Source organism: Rousettus aegyptiacus, unplaced genomic scaffold (assembly GCF_014176215.1).
Source record: "Rousettus aegyptiacus isolate mRouAeg1 unplaced genomic scaffold, mRouAeg1.p scaffold_m13_p_4, whole genome shotgun sequence".
Classification (NCBI taxonomy): domain Eukaryota; kingdom Metazoa; phylum Chordata; class Mammalia; order Chiroptera; family Pteropodidae; genus Rousettus; species Rousettus aegyptiacus.
The window spans coordinates 91,747,576-91,770,070 of NW_023416307.1; the positions used below are offsets into that span (position 1 = coordinate 91,747,576).

At 49.1% G+C, this 22,495-nt stretch overlaps 1 protein-coding gene across 5 annotated transcripts in view; it reads right to left on the reverse strand.

Moving 5' to 3' along the window:
- Positions 1-19,734, reverse strand: part of IQSEC1 (IQ motif and Sec7 domain ArfGEF 1) — a 379,222-nt gene extending 359,488 nt beyond the window's left edge. For all 5 annotated transcript variants that reach the window (XM_036218802.1, XM_036218801.1, XM_036218804.1 and 2 more), the window contains exon 1: positions 19,461-19,734. In XM_036218802.1, coding sequence (XP_036074695.1) covers positions 19,461-19,732 — 272 coding nt within the window. In that variant the 5' untranslated portion in view covers positions 19,733-19,734. The remainder of the gene's footprint in view (positions 1-19,460) is intronic.
- Positions 19,735-22,495: the final 2,761 nt, after the last annotated feature.

A 22,495-nucleotide genomic window follows, 5' to 3' on the forward strand; every position in this document is an offset into this window, starting at 1 on the left:
GATTGGTCTCTGCTCAAGGTCACCCCCCCAGAGGCCTTCCTTGACTATGTAGTCTAAAACTGCATCCATCAATCTCCACTTCCTTGCTCTGCTTAATTTTTTTGTCTTGTGCCACCCCTGCTGGACATCCCAATCCACACTGACCTGCTTATCTCTTTAGTGCCTGTCCACACACTCCCACTGGAATGTAAGCTCCCCAGGACAGCGGGAACCAGCTAACAGTACAGAGACCGTTACCCAGTCAGAACTCCCAAAACATATGCTGAAAGAGTAAGAGAGCCCAAGCCCCTATAGCATCTTCACATCACCTACCAGTAGATGAGCCAGGCCTGCTGGGGAAGTGGAGGGGCCATCAGGAAGGCTTCTCAGAAGAGATGACATCTGGGCTCAGTCACTGAACAGCAGACAGGAGGGAAGGCAGGGGTACCTCCAAAGAGAGCTTTAAAGCTGGGAAGGGCTGTAGGGTGGAGTCCGGTGCCACCTTTCTGGAGAACAATCCTGCCCTGCTTGGAGAAGTGCACCCCTGTGAGCAATAGCACCCACCACCAGGTATCCACCTAGGGAAATGCTCTCACGGATCCCTGGAATGACATGCAGGAGGATGCCACTCACCAAGCAGAACCTGTAGTGGAGGCAGCCTGGGAGTCCACCCTCAAGGGAATAGATGGTGAATCACGGTGGATACCATGTTCCTCGTTTCCAGAGGATTCTGCTCAGGAAGAAGCAACCAGCTGAGTACACATCAGTGTCACCACAGACCTTGAAAATACACAATGGAGTGACCCAAGTAAGAAAAATGAGGTGCTTCGTGGCAGGCTTCCAGCAGCTGAAGCATTGATGAACTGAGGAAAGCTTGCAAGATAGGTAGGGGGAGGCAAAGGCTCACAGAAGGCTTGTCCCAGCCTAATCCATGGAGTAAACTCTGGAGAGTAAATGCACCAGAGGTGTCTTGCTTTGAGGGGAGGCCATCTGTTTTTGTGGTCCCATCATGCATCACTGGTACCTGGGTGGGGATGTGAGCCAGGGGCCTTCCTGGGTGAGGTCTCCATCAGCCAAGGGCATTTCTCGAGAGGCCAGCCCCAGTGGCAGCTACTGTGAGTGACGGTTGTAAAGGGGGTCTGCTCACAATGAATCATGTATACAAATTATTCTGCATGCTGAGAAAAGATAAAAAGACACAAGGATCTAGAAGAGATGGGGGTGGAGGGCGGGGGGATGGGTTGGATGTGGAGTCAGGGAAGAAATGAATGAATAAAGGTGGAGAGAGGCCTTGGCTGGACAGCGATGATAAATGCACCATGACCGCGACTATGATTAACTCACCTCTCCTCACCCCTCCACAAGGGAGGTCAGAAATAGAAGGAAGAGGACTCTAGCTGCAGTCATTGTGTTGTGTGGATAGTGGGGGGATGTCTGCACACTACAGCTGAGGTCTGAGAAGCTCCCAAACACCAAACAACACCCCTGAGTGAGGAACAGCAAGAGTTAATAACTGGAAGCCGAATTAATAACTGGAGTGGTAAGAGACGTCCATCACTGTCAGCCCTGAGCGCAGAGCCAGGCAGGATGGGACAAAGGGCTCCTTCTGTGGGGGAACAAGGCCAGGCTGGGCAGCACCGAGACTATGCAGAACCAGCAGGAAAGCTAGAGAATGGCCAGCCACTAGGTCACTCAGCAAGTATTTCCTGAGGGCCTACAGTGTGTCAACTTACTGGGGTTTCCAGAGTGAGCTAACAGACAAAATCTTGCTCTTGGGAAGCCAACATCCTCTGAGGTAGGCAGGTAATAAGTAAACACATCCAGCACATTCTGTGCAGGAATTTGTGCTTAGAAGGTAAACCAAGCGGGAAAGGAGCTGGCAGTGAGAGCAGGTATCTCAGAGAGCATGAGCGCCACTCCGCCATTCCTCTGCCTCAGTTTCCTCATCTGTAAAACACAGACAATAATGCCCACCCTCGGTGGGTTATGTGAGGGCTGTGCTCCTATATCTAAAAGTCTCTGGCACATCCCCATATGATCCAGCAATTCTACTCCTGGGTATATACCCAAAAGAACTGAAAGCAAAGTTTCAAAGAGATACTTGCACACCGGTGTTCACAACAGCTTTATTCACAATAGTCAGGAGGTTGATGTAACCCAAAAGTCCATCAATGAATGAATAGATAAAGAAAACGTGGTCTGTTCATACAATGGAATATTACTCGGCCTTAAAAAGGGGGGAAATTCTGACATAAGCTCCCATGTGGATGAACCTTAAGGATATTAAGCTCAGTGAAATTAGCCAGTCAGAAAACAACAAATACTGTGTGATTCCACTCATGTGAGATCCCTAGAATAATCAAATCATAGAGACAGAAAGTAGAATGGTGGCTGCCACAAGCTGGGGGAAGAAGGAAATGAGTTTAGTGGGAAGAGTTTAAGTTTAGGGAGGATGAGAAAGTTGTGGAGATGAATGGTGGTGATGGTTGCAAAACAGTGTGAATGTACTTAAAGACACTAAATTAATCACTTAAAATGGTTAAAATGGTTAAAATGTGTATTGACCACAATTTAAGAAAATAACCGTCCTTTGGCAAAAACAAGTACTTGCACATAGTAGGTGCTCAGCTAATGCCAGTATCTCCCTCACCCTCAGGGCAGAGAAACAACTGACAAGAGCCCAGAACACAGGGCTCGGTGCTCACTAGCCGGTGACAATTGCTCTCAGCGTCTCTGAGTTGCAGTGTGGACAAGGAGATCTTTCTAGAACAGCTGTTCTCTGGATTCAGTTCTTATTCCTGAGCCTGTTGGCCTGGGAGGCCAGCATGCAAAAGCCAGCATGACATAGGCTTTGCACAGGATCACTGAGATCCAAAGATTTGCTGGAATGGATATAAATAGCCCCTAAGCTCCTGGCCGCGGCTGCTGAGCTGGGCCGCGTGGGCCCGGCAGGCCAGGGAAACCCTAGCAAGCCTGGCTTTAAACTCCCTTTTCTTGAGAGGCCACTCTGCAGAGTCCAGCAGCAGAGCCTACGTCCTCCTCTGTTCTCCAGGCCTCAGGTTCTGGCTTTTTTTCCCAACCCCCACCTCATTGCCTGTCATGATTTCTCTCTTTTCAAACTCAAATTGGTCTTTTTTAACAAAGTAGAATCATCAGCAGGCTCCTCTCGTGCCTGTGGAAGGTATCCAGTTTCCTGTGTGAGGACCTGAGGAGATGAGAGGCACTGGGCACACCCAGGATACAAGAGAAGGGGTAGATCTGGGAGCAAATGGTAAATACTTGCCTCTTTGTCTGTGTTCCTGATCTGGGACTTTGGTCTCAGTCTTGCTTTCACTCGATTCCTCTAATGATTCTCATCAGTCTCAAAATCAACCTGCAGATACCTTCAAAACATATTGCAGAGGCATTTTCTGATCGGTGCCTGGCACCCCCTTCTGTCCTTCCCTGGTACCCCCTGAGAGCCTCTGCTCCAACAACCCTCAGCTGAAGGTTGGCACTTACAGGGCTCGGCAAGTGTTAGCTAGGTGAACAAATGAATGAATAAATCTATGACTAATTGAACGCATGGGAAAAGAAAGGAAGAAGGAAAGAGAAGATGGGTCACATACATATAATTGCCTGTGCATCCCTCAGTCTCTGCCTCTCTTGTGCTTCCCCCACAGTCTCCCTCTGTCTTTCTGTCTGTCTGTCTGTCTGTCTCTCTCTGCTTCTCCCTGTACCCCTCCTCTGTCAATGTCTGTCTCTCTCCCAGCAATGCAACTGAGAGCAGAAGGACCAGAGAGCTGTGAGCTGCAACTGTGCTGCCCGTATTCCCCTAGGAAGGGGACAGCAGCACCAATTCCAGCCCCCAAAGGAGACCCAAACCCAGAACATCTGGCCAACTGTTCACTGTCCCACTGTCCAAAAGGCCAGAATCTTGCCCCTCTTCCTTATCCAAGCAGTGGCAGCCTGTTCTTCCCTTAAGAAGACCCTGCCACCTTCATTAATCCCTGCTGCATGGGAGCCCCACCATCTGCATTCACCTGCAGAGAATGCCCCCTCTGTCACAAGACACCCACCATTCCCTAAGGATCAGGGTCCAGAGAGCCTCGGGGGACCTTCCACCTCTGTATCCCTCACTGTGTGAAGTAATTAGCCCTCATGCACTGAATGATTAAATTCAGCAACTATCCCAACATCAAAGGCCCTTGGGGATGCACCTCCACTCCCACTGACTCAAACACTGAGGGCTCAGGCTTCCAGAGATGTGGTCCAACATCTTCAAATCAAATTTGTAAAACCATCCTCATTGTAACCTTAGTACTGAGGAACCCAATCCAAATCTTCTAACATAGGTTTAAAGACACAGTTTTATTCTCTCATGTAAGAGTCTAGAGGTGGGCAGTCTAAGCTATATGAGGCAGTTCCACCAGGTTATCAGGGGCCCAGACTCCTTCCAGCTCACTGTCCTCCCATCTCTGTGATGTAGCCCTTGTCCTCGCAATCCAAAAGGGCTGTCTGAGCCCCAGCGTTCTCATTCCAGCCAACAGGAAAGAGGAAAAAAGGGCAAAGGACCCACATCTTCCTTTTAAAAACATTCTAGAAGCTGCACACCATACTCTTGCTTACCTCGCATTGACCAAAACAGAGTCACATGGCCATCTCTTAGTACCAGGGAGGCTGAGAAATGCAGTCTTTACCCTATTTGGCCTTATGGCCATGTCAAAAAACAAAATCACATAGATAAAAACAGAAGCCTTAATCTTAAAGAAAAAGAAAAAAGAAGATATTGGGAGGCAGCTGTCTGGGTCACATACCCTATTCCCATTTAGGCCAGGGATCACCTCACTTTTTCACCTCCAAAACCCATTTTACTATTTCCCCCCACAACCTCCGAAAGAACAATGACTGAGAACTATGGAGTGAGCACTCCTACAGCTGGTGCTGTTCTTACTGGCTTTGTCCTATGGGGAGAGGACTCTTTTCTATTCTTATGCCCACTTTCCAGATGCAGGCACTTGCCCTGACTGTTCAGGATGGAGCCAGAATCCAAACCCACACCTAGCGATTTTCATTAACCAAACTGCTATTGGCAAATTGAGACAAGAGAGGTGGCAGTGTTCAGTCCCAACCCCAAAGCCCTAGACCTCCCTGTGGAATCAAGCAGCCTGAGACATGCCTTTCTCTGGAGGTGTCTCAACTGTGGAAAGTTCTCAGGACCCAGCACAGGTCAGATGACACCAGCACTGTGGGTATAAACACTTTCACAGGCAGTTGACCAAACTTAGGCTGTACGTGGCTGGGCTGGGCTGGACTGAGCCCACAAGCCCTGGAAGCCCAGACCCCAGCTGGGGACTTTCCCATCAAACCAGGGGATTCATGGCAACCCACGCACCACACACGTAGTAGCGGCCACCAGCTCATGTTGGGGGCGGGGGAGGTTTGTTTCAATCAAATTTTTAAAAAAGAACCATTCAGGGAGAAAAAAATGTGAGCTTCATCCACAACGGTAACCTTGGGAAGAAATAAAAAGCCAACCCCCTCCTAAAGGGACACAGGTAGAACCTAGGATGTATTAGAGTCCCTGAAAGGCAGCACCAAAAGGGGTGCTGAAACTATCTGGGGCTCGCTGTCCCTTCAGACACCCTTTCTTGGATCCCCGGCCCAGGTAACTCTTCTCACAGCCCTCTGCACAGTGGAGAGGCCAGGGACATCTGCTTCCCCACCAGGCAGTGAGGATGCCTCTTTGTGTCCCCAAGCCCACTATACACCTGCATATAATGAGGCTCTGTAAATGTTTACTGGATTAGACCTGAAGTGCCAGTTCAACAGAGGGAGAAAAGATACTACCTTTTACAATAAAAACAGTCCGTGCAGAAAAGAGGGGCTAATGTTCTGATGAAATGAAAGTTGCCTTCCCCCCCGCCCGCCCCCTCTGGTTTCCTCCAGCTGAGGGGGTTAGGACTTGGCTTCTGGTGAATGAAAATTTAGGAAGATGGTGATGAATCAGCTCCCCACCCCTGCCCCCCTTCCGCCCTATGCCTTCAGGGGCCAGAGTCAGCAAGTTTTTTTAAACAAGAGGGCCATTCTGGCTGGGCCACTGTCCTCCAGGTCCATTCATGTCCTCTCCTCCTCATCTGCAGCTTTCAGCTTTCTGGGTAGATAGAGAAGAGGCTTGCAGAGTCCTGTCCATGAGGAGCCTTTGTATGCCACGTTCAGAACACTGCCAGCAGGACCATTCTACCCAGAGACCACAGAAACACAGAGGAGGTCAGTTGCTGACACTATCCATGGTCAGAGCCCAAGAGCTGGGCCAGAAGCGGGCCTTAGGACCACCAGACATGGGGCAGAATGGCAAAAGCACTGATTTGGGTGTCGGGGTTCATGTTTGGCCCTGCCACTTATTAGCTGTGCAACCACAAACAAAACACTTCACCTATGAGCTTCAGTTTCCTCATCTATATAGTGAGAAGGTGCAGATAAAAAAGAGATCGGGTAGCACATAGCAAGTGCTCAATAAAAACTTATTTCAGCCAATCTCACAGTGAAGATCCCCATGCCTAGAGAAGGAAAACATTGAAAACTCAGTTACAGTCAAGGACACAGGCCACTAGACTTGGATGAGTCATCCCTGCCAGCAGAGTTTGAGAACACATCTTCACTATAAAAGTATCAATATGTATTTATTAATTACCTGCAGGCACTACTGTACTAATGTTATGCATATCATAGGAGTCTACCAAAAAGACACTGAAGGATGAAATTAAATAATCAGTAGAAACAGAAGTTCCAACTTTTTTCACCTGTACCTTAAAGAATTATGCTATTCACTCCCAGGGGTGTGCACACTCCATTTTGGAAACCCTGGATTTACCCATGTAACAACTGTGGACTTATTTAAAACATCTCATTTTAAATATAATTAGTTTGCTTGGAGGGCATCCATAAACAAGCAGGATTTGGCTGCTGCCTGCCCCAGAGAGGGGACAGGCAGGCACCAGGGCATGGTACAGTCATGGTAAGTCAGAGGAGAGGTCCCTGGAGGTACCTGGGGCTGTGAGTATAAATATAAAAAGAAGGCTTATTCTTGCATGTGTCAAAATCATGAAAAGTTCTGAGATAAGAGCCAGTCTTTACAGGAAATGTAAAGTTTCTAAAGGTAGGAATGGAGATGTGGGAAGGGCATTCTAGGCAAAGGGAACAGTGTGAACAAAGGCACCAAAGTGTGAAAACAGCATGTCTGGAGTGAGTGGCAGCACAGACTAAATGTAGCCACCTGGACATCTGACCTAAGGCAGCTTTCTGAACAAGAAAGTACCTTCACGGAAAAATCTGTGCCTGTGGCCAAAAGGAACTGGAAAACAGAAGAAATGAAAAGGGGAGGAAGAGAATGCATACTTCCTGCTTGCTCACCATGTGGCATGCAGAGGGCTCAGCTCATCCTCTTTAACTCCTCCACACCATATATCACTGCTTCTTTGGGGACTCGCCTGAGGTCCCCTGGCAGGAAGGGAATGAGACTGAGATACCTACTCCCTCCCACAGGACAACTGCCTCCTCCAGGCAGAAGTGATGCTGCTCATACTGCCCCTAATGTTGGGAGAGAAGGCAGGAATGAGAACAAAGCACTCTGCTCTTAATTACTGCAGTTATCAAAAATGCATTAGCAGCCATGATTTCCTCCAGATTTCCTTTCTCCTCCCTGGATGTTTTGGTTGCTTTGCCATATGACAGGAGTTAAAAATACAGCTCAGAGTGAGGGGGATGCAGAGAATGGGCAAGTGTTCCCTGAGGAAGTAGGTAGGGGATTCTGGCCTGCTCCAGTCCCCCACCCCAGTCCCAGGTCAGATCTCAAGCCTGGGAAGTGTCTCCAGCTCCATGGTATGGGTCTCCTAGTGAACTGTGGGATGAGAATGCCCTGAAAGACAGGTTACCACAAAGGGGCAGGCCAGGTTGCCACACTCTACACAGAGAGAAAGACAATCTGGGCCCCACCTGTAGGTAATTCATGCCAGCCTTAGATAGGGGAACAGGGCCTGAGTAGACCTAAACTGGTAGATTAAAGATAGCTGCAAATTCTTGCTCCTCCTCCCATTGAGAATGGAGTCTAATTCTCTCCCCTCCCCCTTGAACTTGGCCTTGGTATCTGCTTGACCAAGAGAGTGGGGTAGAAGTGAACTTCGAAATGGTCAAGGTTGAATCACAACATGTCTCACATGTCCCACTGAGCATTTTGGATCACTTGTTCTGGGGTGCCCAGGCCACCACATAAGAAGCCCAATGCCCCTGAGACCCCCATGCTACACTCCAATAGACAGTCCCAGCTTAGCTCGGTCTTCCACAAATGTCTACAAGTTCCCAGATACGTACATGAAGTCATTTTGGATCATCCAGACCAGCTTATCCACCATTAAAATACCACTGAGTAACTTCCATTGACCACACAGAGAACAGAACACTTGACCAGTGAAACCCTACCAGATTCCTGACCTACATCATCTTGATTAAAGGGTGATTGTGTTAAGCTTCTAAATTTTAGAGTAATTTGTTACACAACCACAGATAACCAGAGCATTTAGAGTGATTGATAGACTGAGTTATTCATTCGTTTATTCATTCATTCAACACATATTCATTAAAACCTACCCTGAGGCAGGTCCCCTTATAGGAAGAGCAAAAATAAAAAATTCATTCTCTTTGTCCCCAAGGGAGCTTCTGGGTTGCCTACCCAGCTTGTCTGGGTCCATACTCATGTATCGTCTTCCTGTTTGGTGGCTTTGTCTCCTGGGACCTGCCACTTCTGGGCTTCCTTGCCAACATTCTCCTGTCCACTTCCTGCCCCTTCCTTCATTTTCTCTGGGTTTGTAGAGGATATGTGGTATGTTCTGCCTCTTGGATAGGTAGTACTATACTCTAAAAAGCCCCCTGTATACTAAAACAACAAGGGAACAAAAATGTTGCACTAGAAAATACCTATTTAACACAAAAGAAAGTAGTTAAGGGAGGTATAGAGGGGAAAAAACAGACATTAGATATAGAAAAAATAAATAACAAAATTTCAGATGTAAATCCTACCTTATCAATAATTATACTGAATATAAGTAGATTAAACACTCTAATCCAAAGGCAGAATGAATTTAAAAAGCACACTATCCAACTATATGCTGTCTACGAGATTCAAACACACAAATAGGTTAACAATAAAAGGATGGAAAAAAGGTATACCATGCAAATAGTGGTCAAAGAGAGCTGGAGTGGCATTACTAATATCAGACAAAATAGACTTTAAGACTAAAATTGTTACTAGAGACAAAGAAGGACTTTTATAAGGATAAAAGGGTTGATCCATCAAGAAGACATAATGATTATAACATACATGCACCAAACAACAGAACCCTGAAATATATAAAGCAAAATCTGACAGAAATAAAGGAAGAAGTAGATAATTTGTCAATAATAATTGGAGACATCAATACCCCACTTTCAATGAACAGAACAACTAGACAGAAGATCAACAATAGAACACTTGAACTACATTGTAACTCAAGCAGATCTAACAGATATATACAGAACACTTCACCCAAGAACAGCAAGTACACATTCTTCTCAAGTGTACTTGGAACATTCTCCAGGATACAGATATCTGAGACTTTAAAATGAGTCTCAATATATTTGTAATCATACAAAGTATATTCTCTAAATACAATGGACTGAAATTTAAAGGGTCCCCAAAATGTCTAGACAATAGCTCTCATGGGTGTGTGCTTGACTCATCCTTGCTCAACCCATGACCCTCCCTAGCACCCTTGCCTCTCTATGCCTGTTTCCCCATCTGTATGATGAAGATAATAATGGTACCCATCTCACAGAGTTGTAGCCAAGTGTTTATAATAAACTAGTCAGACATCATAGTTATTAGTACTCATTGTCTATGGGGGGAGGTGATAATAATCCCTTACATTTCATCTCTAGGTAAGGAGACACATACAATGGGTTAAGACTTACAAAAATGCCTTCACTATTTAATGAGGTCCTCACTGGGAAAAAGTTGTTAGTGGTAAGACCCCAGTACAGTGGCATGTGCTGAGTCCTTAGCCCATTGCCCAGCTCAAAATAGATGCCAGAGAATGTGTAGGTCAGCCTACAGGTGGGAATTGAATGAAGTGGTCAGAGTTACCCTGAACATCACTTAGGCGGAAGATTTTTACACACCCCGAAGTCTGAGAACTGCTGAGCTAGCTGAGTGAAAGCAAAGCCTCAAAGAAGTTTAGACAGATATGTGACCATGTAATAGGCTGAGGGAAGAGGAGAAAATACACCAGATGCCTCTGCGTTTTTGTGGGAAGTCCTCCATTCTGTTTTGACAACAGTAAGACTTTACAATTTTAATACGTGTGGAGAGGCTGCAACTGAAGGTTAAAGAGATCATGTTGGTACATCTTGCAAAAGGCTGGATTCAAAATCAGCCCCATTAATGTGCAGAAAAATGAGTGGATAGATAGATAATAGGTGTATGCCAAATCCTAGGTCGTCTGAGTCTAAATCCCATGACTCTTCTCTAACAATGAATTTCTTCTCGATCAAGAAAGAGGGAACATTGACAAATGTTAGTAAAATGAGGGGCACTCTGCACTTATATACATTAAGGATTTAATCCTCACAACCCCTCTATGAGGAAAGTGATGCTTGATAGGTAAAACTGAGGCACAGAAGGACTAGGTACGTGACAGAGCAGGTATGTGGTATATCCTGACCCCTGGGGGATCTGGGTATCCCTACACAGGCTGCTCTGCCAGAGGAGTGAGTAAGTGGGATAAGCTAGAGGCAGGGTTCGGGGATGTTGGCAGACCCCCATTCACTCACCAGTTCAAGAAATACTGCAAGCAACAAAAATTAACACAGCATTCTGCCATCTGGAGACTTTCCTCTGGTTAAGCAATGATCTCTCCTTATCTGGACAGGCAGTTGTTAGGGGTAAAGAGGGAATAAGACCCTGTTCCTTTATTCAAAACCTATTAGCTCCTTTCTGCCTCTATCAGCACCCTTGGGGGCCAAGGTCCCAGCATCTCCCCAAGTCCTGCAGCATCTCTGGCAACCTACTACTCGCTGGTCCCCACCTCCCCAGGAGCCAAGTATCCTGTCTACACTTAAGTACAATCACAGTTCTCCTCTGCACAATATGGTCCTGCTCGCCCTGCACACCCCTGCCTCTGGGTACTCTCCTCCTCCTCTCTAGTGTTGTTCCAGACACACTAGTCCATTTGCTGTGTCACAACCATGCCAAGCACAGCCCTCCCTCAGGGCAGCCCTAAAAGGAAGATCTGGTCGTCATGGTCCCCCTGTTAGAGACAGTGAAGCTGAGGCTCGGACAGGTTAATTTCACAGGCCAATGAGAAGAGGAAGAGCTGGGTCTTCAGGATCTTACCCCTGGGCTGACCACACAGGCCATCCAACTTCATACTGTCCAGAGACCCCTGGAACCCATCCCCAAATCTTGTCTACACACATGCACACCTCTGGAAGGGTCTCTAGAGATTGCCCCAGTATTGCTAGACTGCCCTAGTATTGAGCACTGAAGTGTCTGGGAAGACAGTGGAGTTCACCTAATACTTCATCCAAGCCCCACCATGTCAGACACTTCACAAGCAGGTTACACATGACTGGGTCCAACAGACATGCCAATCCAGGTCGCGTTCGGCCGAAGCCTCAGATTCTGCCTCTGGTTAGCCCTGTTTTCTGTGGTTCAAATATGGAGGGCCAGGCCTGGGTGCCTTGATTCTCTACAAGGTCTGACACTCTTCCTGGAAGGATGTATGCAGAGCAGATAGGCCATGCAACTGACAAGTAGAGGCAGAGCCAGAAGAGGGCACAAATGCTAATTCTCCCAGATAATCATGGGTCCCAGTGTGTCCCAGTGAATGAACAAACACATGTAGAAAGGCCTATGGTTGCTTCACCAACAGTTTTCTAGGTGATTAGCAAATGCTCACCTATCTGGTATAGGGAAGTGGGGCCAACTCAAAGTGGAACACCCAGCACTGGCTGAGTGCTTGATGCCTCAAAGTGTCCTTTTTCCCTGGACATATATACCTACTGCCCACGACCACCCCACCATTTTCCAGAGAGGGAATTAGGCTCTTGGTGGTAAAATAACTCCTCAAAGGTGACAACAGCAGGTGAGAGGCCAAATCTGATGCTCAAAGGGAAAAGCCATAGCTGCTCCTGAGTGGGTGATGGTGCTAAAGTTAATTCGGGCTCCTGAAGCCAAAAGCCTGGGTTAGTTGACCATACTATACCTGGAAACAACTCCAAATGTTTTGTAAAACATTTACCCAACTCAATAAACATCGCTGAAGCAGCACAGTGTGGTGGCAAACTGCATGGGCTCCGGAGGCAAACAGATCAGAGTGCAAATTCCACTTCTGCCACTAGGTGACTGTGGGCAAACTGTTTAACCTCTCGGAGTCTCAGTTTTCATATCTGCAAAATGGGATAATAACAGCTCTCACCTGTCACAGGGTTAGGGTGTCAATGAAGACACTGAGGAGCATGCGCTCAGCACATGGCACCTAGAGTAGGTTCAGTTATTACTGTGGTTTGATTATAATTGAAATGTTCCAAGTTTAGGCGCAAAAACAAACAAACAAACAAACGATAACAAAAAAACAAGATTTCTGTCCTGTTCCTTTGCAAATCTTGTCTTCTCCAAGAAGGAAAGCCTAGCACTTCGCAACGAAGGTTCAAAGGAAGCACAGCTTCAGAGGAGTGAGCCAGTCTTGTTCACCATCCCATTGCCCAGGCTGAAATCTAGGTTCTAAGTGAACACCCCAGGCAGGTCCATGCCTATCTGGACCACACTGGGCCCAATCACCCCAACTCCAGGCCTGGCATGACCACAACAGTGCCTTCTTGCCTTGAGGGCCTTTCACATATGCTGTTTCACCTGCCTTGATACCATCCTCCTCCTCTTGTTCTTCAAGCCCTGGATCAAATGTCATCTCCTCCAGGAAGGCTCTACTGAGAGTGGCCACCTTCTTTCTGTTCTGGGCTGCACACAATTTGGCCCCACTTCCTATCCCAGCCCAATTACCTCTGAAGCCTTCCATGTACGGGTCCATGTTCTTGTCACATGTTTCCAAGTAGAGGCAGAGGAGGAGGTGCCCTGATCGGGGACAATAATCGAGTGTGAGTCTCCCAGGAACAACGAATAAAAGAATGTGGAGATAGTATGTATACAGTGCTCAACCTGCTCCTGGGACACAACAAGCGCTCCATAAATGTTAGCTCCTCCGCCAATGTGATCCCAAACACCCTCAAGGACGGACACGCATGTATCAAGCAAAAAATGCAAAGGCTTCATTGTAGAACCTGGGGGGTGTTCTCCCTTGTACAGTTCTTTCAATTTTTCCATGTTTGAAAATTTTCATAATAAAACATTGAGGAAAAACAATCCTCAAAAATATTCTCAATACTCTAGCTATTTCTTCCCCTGGAGCTAACATTTACTTCGTCCTACAAAGCCAAGCACCCTACACAATTCCTCCATCTGCTCTTTCTGAAGAGAAGAAGCCCTATCTCTCCATTTTACATAGGGAAACTTGGCCTCAGGGAGCCAAGGGTAATATCTGGCCTTACTTGTAAAGCCCACACTGCTGGGAGGTAGCTGAGGCAGGACAGGGACCCTGCAAACCTGCTGCTGAGGCGGGGCTTAACTGCTCAGTGTCAGTCCTCAGGTACCCTGGAGACACCCAAAGCAAGGCCAGGGAGGTTGGGGTAAGGGGAGGCATTTGAAAAACTCAAAACTGTAATGCTTTACCAATCAAAACAGAAGCACTTGGCATTTATAATAACTAGTCTGGCATGTCCTCCCAAAATATCCGCCCTGCAGAGCACATCAGGAGTTAAAATCCAAAGGCTTGAAATTCCTATCAATGTTGTCACTCAGCTAAGCCTAGTTCACAATTGAGACAATTTCGGCTGCCGCCTGGCCTGCATCTGAACTGCATGGGAGTGGCAAATTCAAGGTCCACAGAATTTTCAGGCTACCAGTGTGGCCTTGGACTGCCTCATAGCCTCATCTGTAGTTTCTGTTTGTTTCAATTAGGTCAGCTCACTTTTCCCTACCCTAGTTCTTGCCGAACTCCTCACTCCTCTGTTTGTTTTTTCTGCTGCTCTGTGATATTATATGAATGACACTTAGCCCGATGAGCTCAGAATGGTGTCTTTCCCAAGGTAGGCAAAGCACTGATTTTCGAAAGAAAAGAAAGAGGAAGGAAGGAAGGAAGGAAAGAAGGAAGGAAGGAAGGGAGGAAGAAAAGAAAAGGAAAAAGAAAAGAAAGCAAAGAACGAAAATTACAATCAGGTGTCAAAACATCACAGATAAAACAGCTGACAAATAACCACCCAGCTGACAAAAAATGCAGATACCCCAAACTCAAAACTCCAGGACTCTTCATTGTATCCAAACGCTCACAGTGCTCACACTGCAGATCTCCACAGTCTCTACAAGGCCTGAACCCAGAAGGTGGAAGCAAAAACATACATTGGAAACAAGAGCAGGTCTCAATTTCATTTCACACACAGTGCTGCTCCCTATTTTTCCCAAGCTAGATACAGGAGCATTTCATGATTTATTTTCCAGGTTGTAAAATGATAATTTGCTTAGCTTGTCAGATGGCTAGGAGAAAGCTTCAGAGAAATACTCTCATCTTTCTGTGGATCCTACCACCTGCTGGAAAAATAAGAACCACTCACTCTGCTCCCTTGTAGATGAATACATTTTGTCTGGGCAGGACAAGCCTCCAAGAGCATGTTGCAGTTCATTTCTGGCTGAGGGATATCCTCCCAGCATTGGATACTCAGCTTTATCTTGGCTGGGAGAACAAGAGCATTATTTCATGAAAATATGAACACAGTATCTCCTTCTGCCACCCCCTCTACCACCCTCACAGATCAGTCTCTCTTGGCCTGCACACAGCCCCTACTCTTTGCTAAGAGGGGAACAAGGAGACAGGAACGTAAGAGCTCGCATGTCTTTAGACCCTGTACGACAGGTTTAGTACTTTCCAGGTACTTTGAAGAATAACACTCTTTCAGGGTTTCCTTAGCAGGACCCTCCCAAGTACAGATTCTTGTGCCATCACTTCCGGCGCCCCCTCTTCACTGGCCATCCTTGAGCTTCCTTCCAAAATGGTATACAGTTGTCATGGTTAATGTCACCACAGACCCAGGAAGAAAGCTTATTTGGTAAGTCAACAAAGACTGAATACGGCTGAAAACCTCCCCCAGAGTGAGTCACCAACTCACAGCTTCAGAAAAATGTCTTCTCCAAGTGATGTGACAGCACTTGAGGGCTAAAGGGAGAGAACAAGGGAGGCGGCTTCCCAGAGCCCTCTCCACAATCTCTTGGTCAATGTTTACTTCTGCAGGAAATCTCAGTGGATCCAAAGCTAGAAGGGATCAGCTCATTCAATCCTTGCCCCCACCGTACTGCCACCTCTGGTTATGCACTGCCTGGCCTCAGTGACAAGATCCATGTGGCAGGACAAAAACCATGCATAGTGGTCTTCCTCCAGCACTAGAGGCTGGCAGTCAGGCAGGATCCTGGGAGGCCATCTGATCATTCATCATCATGAAGGGTAGGTGGAGGGTGGATGAGAGCAGGGGCCCTGCAGCCCAACCGCCTGAGTCCAAGCTCCTGGCTCCATCGCTATCCAGATGGGAGAGCTTGAGCAAGTGAAATAACCTCTCTGAGCTTCAGTTTCTACATCTGTAAAATCTGAGTGGCAGCTGTTCCTGCCTCATAGGAGTGATGTGACCATGAAACGACCAATGCAAAGACCTGGAGCAGGGCTAGCACAAAGGATGCCCTCAGGGCATGTGGTCATAACACATTAACCCCTGCTTCCCAGAGATTTGGTTCTAAGTGTTCGTTGATACCAGCTGCTGACACCAGCTGCACCTGCTAAAGTTCAACTAACTTTCTAAAGACAAACACAGTGGTCCTAATCAATCAATCCCTTCTGCTTTCATCCACTTAACAAACATCTACTGAGCACCTATCATGAGCCTGAACCCCCTCTAGTGGGAGGGGGAGAGTTCTAGAAACAGCATTAGAATATAACCCACTAAATACTGGAAATGAATTCTGAAGACAGAAAAAAAAAGTAATTAAACAGCCCAATGTAATCAAAGCCATCCTATTTCTTTTCTGTTATCTTATTTTCCCCAAGCCAAGAAACTCATGATATCTTTCATTGGTGGTTGCGAGAGGACTTTCTAAAACAAAGTTTAAAGATTTCTGAGTTTAAAATTTTTCATCATGCTCAATCAATGCCATCTAAGTACTGTTCAGGGGTGTCGTAGTACCAAGATGACTATCGTCCCAGTCCGAGGCTGTTAATTGCGCTGATCTATGCCTCAGCAGGACACTGCACCTTCCATATATGTAGGGGCATCGTGTCCAGAGGCCACAAAGGGCAGGAGGCTCCTGACTCAAGCTGGAGCTACTTAGGAAAAGAAAACCCAGGCCCAGCTTAGCCTAACATGTTCCTGGACGCTGACCGACAAGGGCCCCCGTCGGCAGGCAGGGGAGCCAGGGAGAGGGCACTAACTGTGCCCAATGGTGGACTCTACATCACTCGGGGAAGTGGAGCAAAATCCCCCAGTAAATAATCCTGATGCTGTGATTTTGCATTGCCTGTTGCCTTGGGAATCTCACACACAGATGTTGTCTTGGTCACAGGTGATCAATGTCAGCTTCTAGACAGCAGCTCTTCATGGTGCCACATTCCCTACTATGAGTCCCCTGCTTCAGGCCCCCAGAGGTCTCAATGGGTTGTCAGAAAGTTCATTCACCTCCTGCCTGTGCTCAGTTGGCCCAAAAGAAATGAGAAATTCATTGATGAGGGAAGAATCTAAAATGCATTAAGCACCTACTGTGTGCCAACTGGCCTCAACACCCATTAACTTCACTTGATCCTCAGAAAAAGTATGGAAGGTAGCTATGATCATCCTGGTTTTGTGGGAATTTTAAAAAAAGAAACTAAGGCTAAAAGACGTTGTGTGACGGTCACCAGCAGGCGAGTGCAGAGCTGGTCATCAGAACCAAGTTTGTTTGCTCGTGTCCCTTTCTCCACACATAGATGTTTATTCTTTTCCTCTCTTCGCTGCTAGTCCTTTCATGTCTCTAAACACATCACTAATGGCTTTGCATACAGAAGGCACTTCATAAAAGCTGGCTGCTCTCAGGGAGTGGGTTATCCCATGCTCCTGAGGCATAAATCACCTCGCTCTATGGATGGGCAATGGGTAACTCAAATCCAGGTGTGGAAAAACAGCCCTTAGCTCATTCCCCTCTGGCTCCAGTGACCCAGACCTCACCAGCCCCCTTGAGGGTCTCCTATGAAGGGAAATAAAGCAGATGCAGGAAGATAGGCATTGAGGAAACCCAAAGTTCTGTTTGTAAGCTGGTGGTCCAGGGCCAGCAGCATCCGCATCTCCCAGGAGCTTGTCAGATGCAGACTCTCCAGCCTGCCCCAGACTTACTGGTTAGAATCTGCATTTTAGCACAATCCCCAGGCAACTGGTGTGCAAATTTAAGTTTAATAAGTTCCCCTACCCTACAACTTAGGCTAGGGACTGTGTTGCCATCATTTCTCTTAACGGGGATGCTATCATGGACTCTGGCTGTGTCTCAACTAAAGGAAGCCAGGCCGACCCAGAGCTGGGGACTTGTAGGACTAACCCGGCACACAGGGCCATCACTGGGAAGCAACATTGTGGGGATTCCACACAGCAGGCAGGACTCACTGCCTCTCAGAATCTTCCCATTCCCACACTTGGTCTCCAAGGGTGATTTTGGAGGGGAAAAAGGAATCCATCCCCTGGGACAGTGTTTTGAGGCATTTACCAACACCTTGCATCACTGTTTCCCATGAAAGCGAGACTCATGTGCCTGACCCGGTGTCCTCAGCTACTGAGGACTTTACCTGGCAGCCCTCAGCTTTTCTTTAGTACTTGCCTAGGGGATAAGAGCTCAGGCCCTGCTAATAGCACCAAATAGCACCACTGTGGGAGGAACCCAGAGCAAGGGGCAGAGATACCAGAGCAGGGGGCAGAGAACCCAGAGCAGGGGGCAGAGAACATAGAGGGAGCCAGGAGTCTCTTCTTTCTCTCAGCGACATCAGCTAGGAGGTATCTGGAGGCCTTACTTCTCTACCCCAGGACAAAGAGCAGGGTTTTCTTTGAGGGCGGTGGGGGGACTGCCGGGCACAGAGCCGTGAGGCTCACCCACACCCCGACCCCACTCTCCCAACTCTCCTCCTCCAAAGCCCAGCAGAGCCCAGGAGCACTGCCCAGACATGGCAGGAAGCAGGGTGGCAGGCTGGGGCTCTCTGTCCCATGATCACAGCCCGGCACGGCCCGCCTGGGATGGAGGAGGCATGGGATCTCAGATAACCTTATTGGTATTCCAGGGAATCAGGATCCCTTCCTCCACCTCCACCCCCTCAGGATTCTTGAATCAGGGTTAACTCCTCCCCAGCGTCCCAAGAAACCTTTCCTGAAGACACAACCCACCACCACTCCCCTCCACACCCCATCAACCCAGCACAGTTTTTTTTCTCCGCCACCTCAGTCCACACCGTGGAGTGCGGGCCAGGAGGTTCCAAAGACACGGAGACAGTGTGAGTAAAAAGGGGGAAGAGCACGCGGGAACCCCACCCCGGCGTCACCCGAAGCCCCTGCCATGCCCCGCTGCCTTTCCCCAGGCGCGCTCCCGAACTTCTGCGGGGAAAGGCCATGCACCAGCCTCCGACAGCCGCGGTGGGTAGACAGCCACGCCGGCTGCGAGTTTGCCGCGACGCCAGAGGCCCGCGCAAGTGGGCAGTCCCGCTCCATCCCATCTCTGGTCCCTGCTTAATCCTTGGTCTGAAATAGCCCCAAGTAATCCCGGGGGTATTAACCTGGAGCCGCCAAGGAAGACAAAGAGGCATCCGGGGGGTGTGGGGCCCGGCGCGTCCCGGGCTGGCGGCAGCTCAGCTTCTTCCGCAAGTGACCCAGGCCCGCTCGAGGGCATCATCTACGCCTGCTGGTCCCGAGGTCTCGGGTCAGGAGGTCTGGCCCGGCTACCCAAAGCTCCAGCTCTGCGCTCTAGATACACCCCCCCGCCTCCCGCCCCCCGTGGCGAGGCCGACCCCGCATCCGAGCTCCCGGGGTAGCGGGAGCCCGAGCCCCGAGCCGTCCGTTCGCGGAGAGCCGGGCCAGCAGGAGCTCTGGGCAGAGCCCTGGAACCCCTTTCCGAGGGGAACGCAGTACATACTCGAGATCGAGTTGCAGGTCGGGACCGCGACCCCGCCAGGGGCGCCGGGGGCGCCCCAGGGTCTTCCAGCGGGTGGGACGCTCCGCGACCCGGCACCCTCCCAGCCGGCTTCTAAGGAAAATGGGGCCCCCAAAGAAGTTGGCGTGCTCGCGACGCGCCCGCCACCCCCGGCGCGGCTTACTTGTCCTGGCGGTCGCCGAGCTCCGGGATGGCGCCGAGAGGCTGCGGGCCGGGCGCGGGGCTGAGGTCGGGGTGGCGGGCGCACGCGGCCAGGTGTCGCCGGTGCCGCTCCACCAGGCCGGCGTTCTCCCGGCTCAGCCGCACCACCTGGCGCTCCAGCTCCTCGATGCGCCGCCCCCGGCGCGCCAGCAGCTCCTGCTGCGCCGCGACGATCCGGGTCAGCTCCTGCAGGTACTCGGCCGCCTTGCCCGGGGGCTCGGCGGCGCTGGCCATGGTCCCGCCGGGCGGCCCGCGGCGCCTCAGGCGAACGGGCGGCGGGGCAGCGGCGGGGCGGCCATGGTTGCGCGGCGGGGACGGCGGCGGCTCAGCGCCGCGCTGGGCTCGGCCCGGGGGGCGCGGCGCGCTGGGCCGGCTCGGCCCCGCCTCGGCTCCCACCTCCGCCGGCGCCCGCCCCCGGCGCCGCCGCGCCTCCTGCTGCCGGCGCTGCGGCGCTCCGCCGCCCTCCGCCCCGCGGACGCGGCGGGCGGGCAGGGCAGGGCGCGGAGCTGAGGCCGCCGCGGGCAGGCGAGGAGTTTGCAAAGTGCCGGCTGCGACGCGAGGGGCAGCAGGATTCCCAGCGGCTGGCGCGGGAGGAGACCAGAGGGAAGGAGGGCGGGAGTTGGGGGGGGGGGGGAGAGAGAGAGAGAGAGAGAGAGACACCCGCGCGCGCGCGCGCACACACACACACACACACACACACACACACACACGCACACACGCACACACGTACACACGCACACACCCACACGGACACGGAGGGAGGGCGCCGCCTGCAGGTCCTGCGCCCCACGCCCTATGGCTTGCTTGGGGTGCGACTATCGCCTCATGACCACCACTTCTACCCATTCAGATGTATAAATTTAATAAAAAAGAAATTCGAAAAAATTTATCTTCATACTACTATTAGGAGAAGATTTAGGGTGTAAATAGAAAAATGGCTAATGAATTAATAAGGATTTTGACATGTGTAACTGATCTAAGGCTACTAAAACAAAGGTTTGTTTTGTAGATGAATACAGAGTTTTCAAGACTGGCCCTTCTAAGTGGCCCTGAAACCTCTAAGATGTCCATGTGGACCAGCCTCTAAGGCCCAGGCATCCACCTTCTGAAACTCACACCAATGACCCCCACCCTCCCCTGCCTCCCACCCTCACCTCCTACGCCGTCCCTCAACACTAGCACTGAGGCTTTTGGAAGTTTGTTTTACCTCCGAGCTTCAGTTTCTCAGCAATAATGTTTTCTATTGCTTGACTTTTAAAAACTCTATAATTTTTAGACTCCAAATTTCTTTGGTACTAAACTGGTTATTTTTCTACTAAACTTGCAGAATTAGGTATTCTCATTGTTTCTTGTTTTCTAGCAAATGCATTTAAGGCTATACATTTACCTCTGGGTGAGGCTTTACCTACATCTCATAAGTTTCTAAAGCTTTATAATAATGTACATTTTGATGGTATAGCTTTTCTTTGTTAAGGCTGGCATTACACTGGGTTCGCTGACACCTATATTGCATACTCATATTTGTTGATATCCCTCCACTTTCAAGAGAGCATGAGTCCTGCATGCCGAGACCCCAGTCCCTCTGGGCACCCTAAGCTCTTATTGGATATCCCCCTGAGCAGGGCTTATGGGGAGGCAGTGGAGCCATTTAACAGGATACTCAAATTCACCAAGGACTCTTCCGTCAAGATGAGGTTAAACAAACACCATGCTGTTCAAAAACTTTTAACACTTCATTTTAAACTTCTCCCCTATTACTAGGCTAGTAATAGTGCTTTAGGAATTAATATTATTTTTATAAATCCTGTAATTATCTTGTGAAGAGCACAATTATATTACATCATATTTGCGTGTGTGTTTGTGACTTCAGTTTATACATTTGAAATATACCAACATCTTTGCAATTCTATTCTAATATTTCCTTACCGCATAAATATACCAAGAGCCTCCCAAAAAGGAATGTGGCCTGGTCTTCTCTCAACTTTTTGGAGACCCAAACCAAGAGTTACACATGGGGCCTCTGCCAGTGTTAGGGTGTGAAAGAAATTCAATTCTAAATCTTGGCACATGTCAGTGAAGATGGTGGAAAGAGTTTCTGATTAAATGAGGAGGGAGCAGCTGGGCCTCTCCTCCTAAACCATAACCCCTATTGACCTGTTCCCCACCCCCTCTCCAGATGCTTCCTTCCAGCAGTTCGAGGTTGAAGCTGACCTCACATGTTCATCTCCACACAGCCTTCTTGCCACCTCTCTAAGGAACAGACAAAGGGGCTCGTCAGTTCCAGGCCCATATGAGTGCTGGAGACCCAGGAGTTGGCAGGGAACTCCATCCCTGCCTCCCAGGAGCAGCCAGACCAGGACAGAGCAGAACACAGGGAAGAATATGGTGATGAGCAGACCAGTGCTGTGGCAGTCTCCAGGGAACTGCATCTATATCCTAGGACTGGGAAGTCCCCTGTCTTTCTAGGCCTGCCACCCCTCCAGACCCCCTGAACCAAGCTGAAATATCCACAAAGCATAAGTGGAGGAAAACCCTGGGTGGCATTAACAGTGAGTTTTATGACCTATTTCTCTGCTCCTTCCAGCTCCTATCAATAGAAGAAGTGAGAGGAATGAGCCTCCACTGGCTTGCCATCTGCTTTCTATCTTACTGATTTTCCTTGACCTCCATTTCTGGCACTCTGGGGTGTTCCAGTTACAGCCAAATCTCCAGCTGGAGGTTATAAGAGAGTCTGCCATGGGCAATGAGATCCTGTACACCAGCCTGCTTTCCTGGCTCACATATGAGGTACACTCCAGAACAAAGGCTGTCCCTTTCCCCAGAGAAGAGAGGGCTTCTCCTCACGGGGCATCATCCAGTCACTCACTGAACAAATAGTACTGAGCATGGACTGGGGTCAGACTCTGGGGATACTGAGTGTGACAGACAAGGGCCCTGCTTTCTTGGAGTTCTCCCATAGAGACAGACACAGAATCATTACGAGTGGGTGAGGAATTT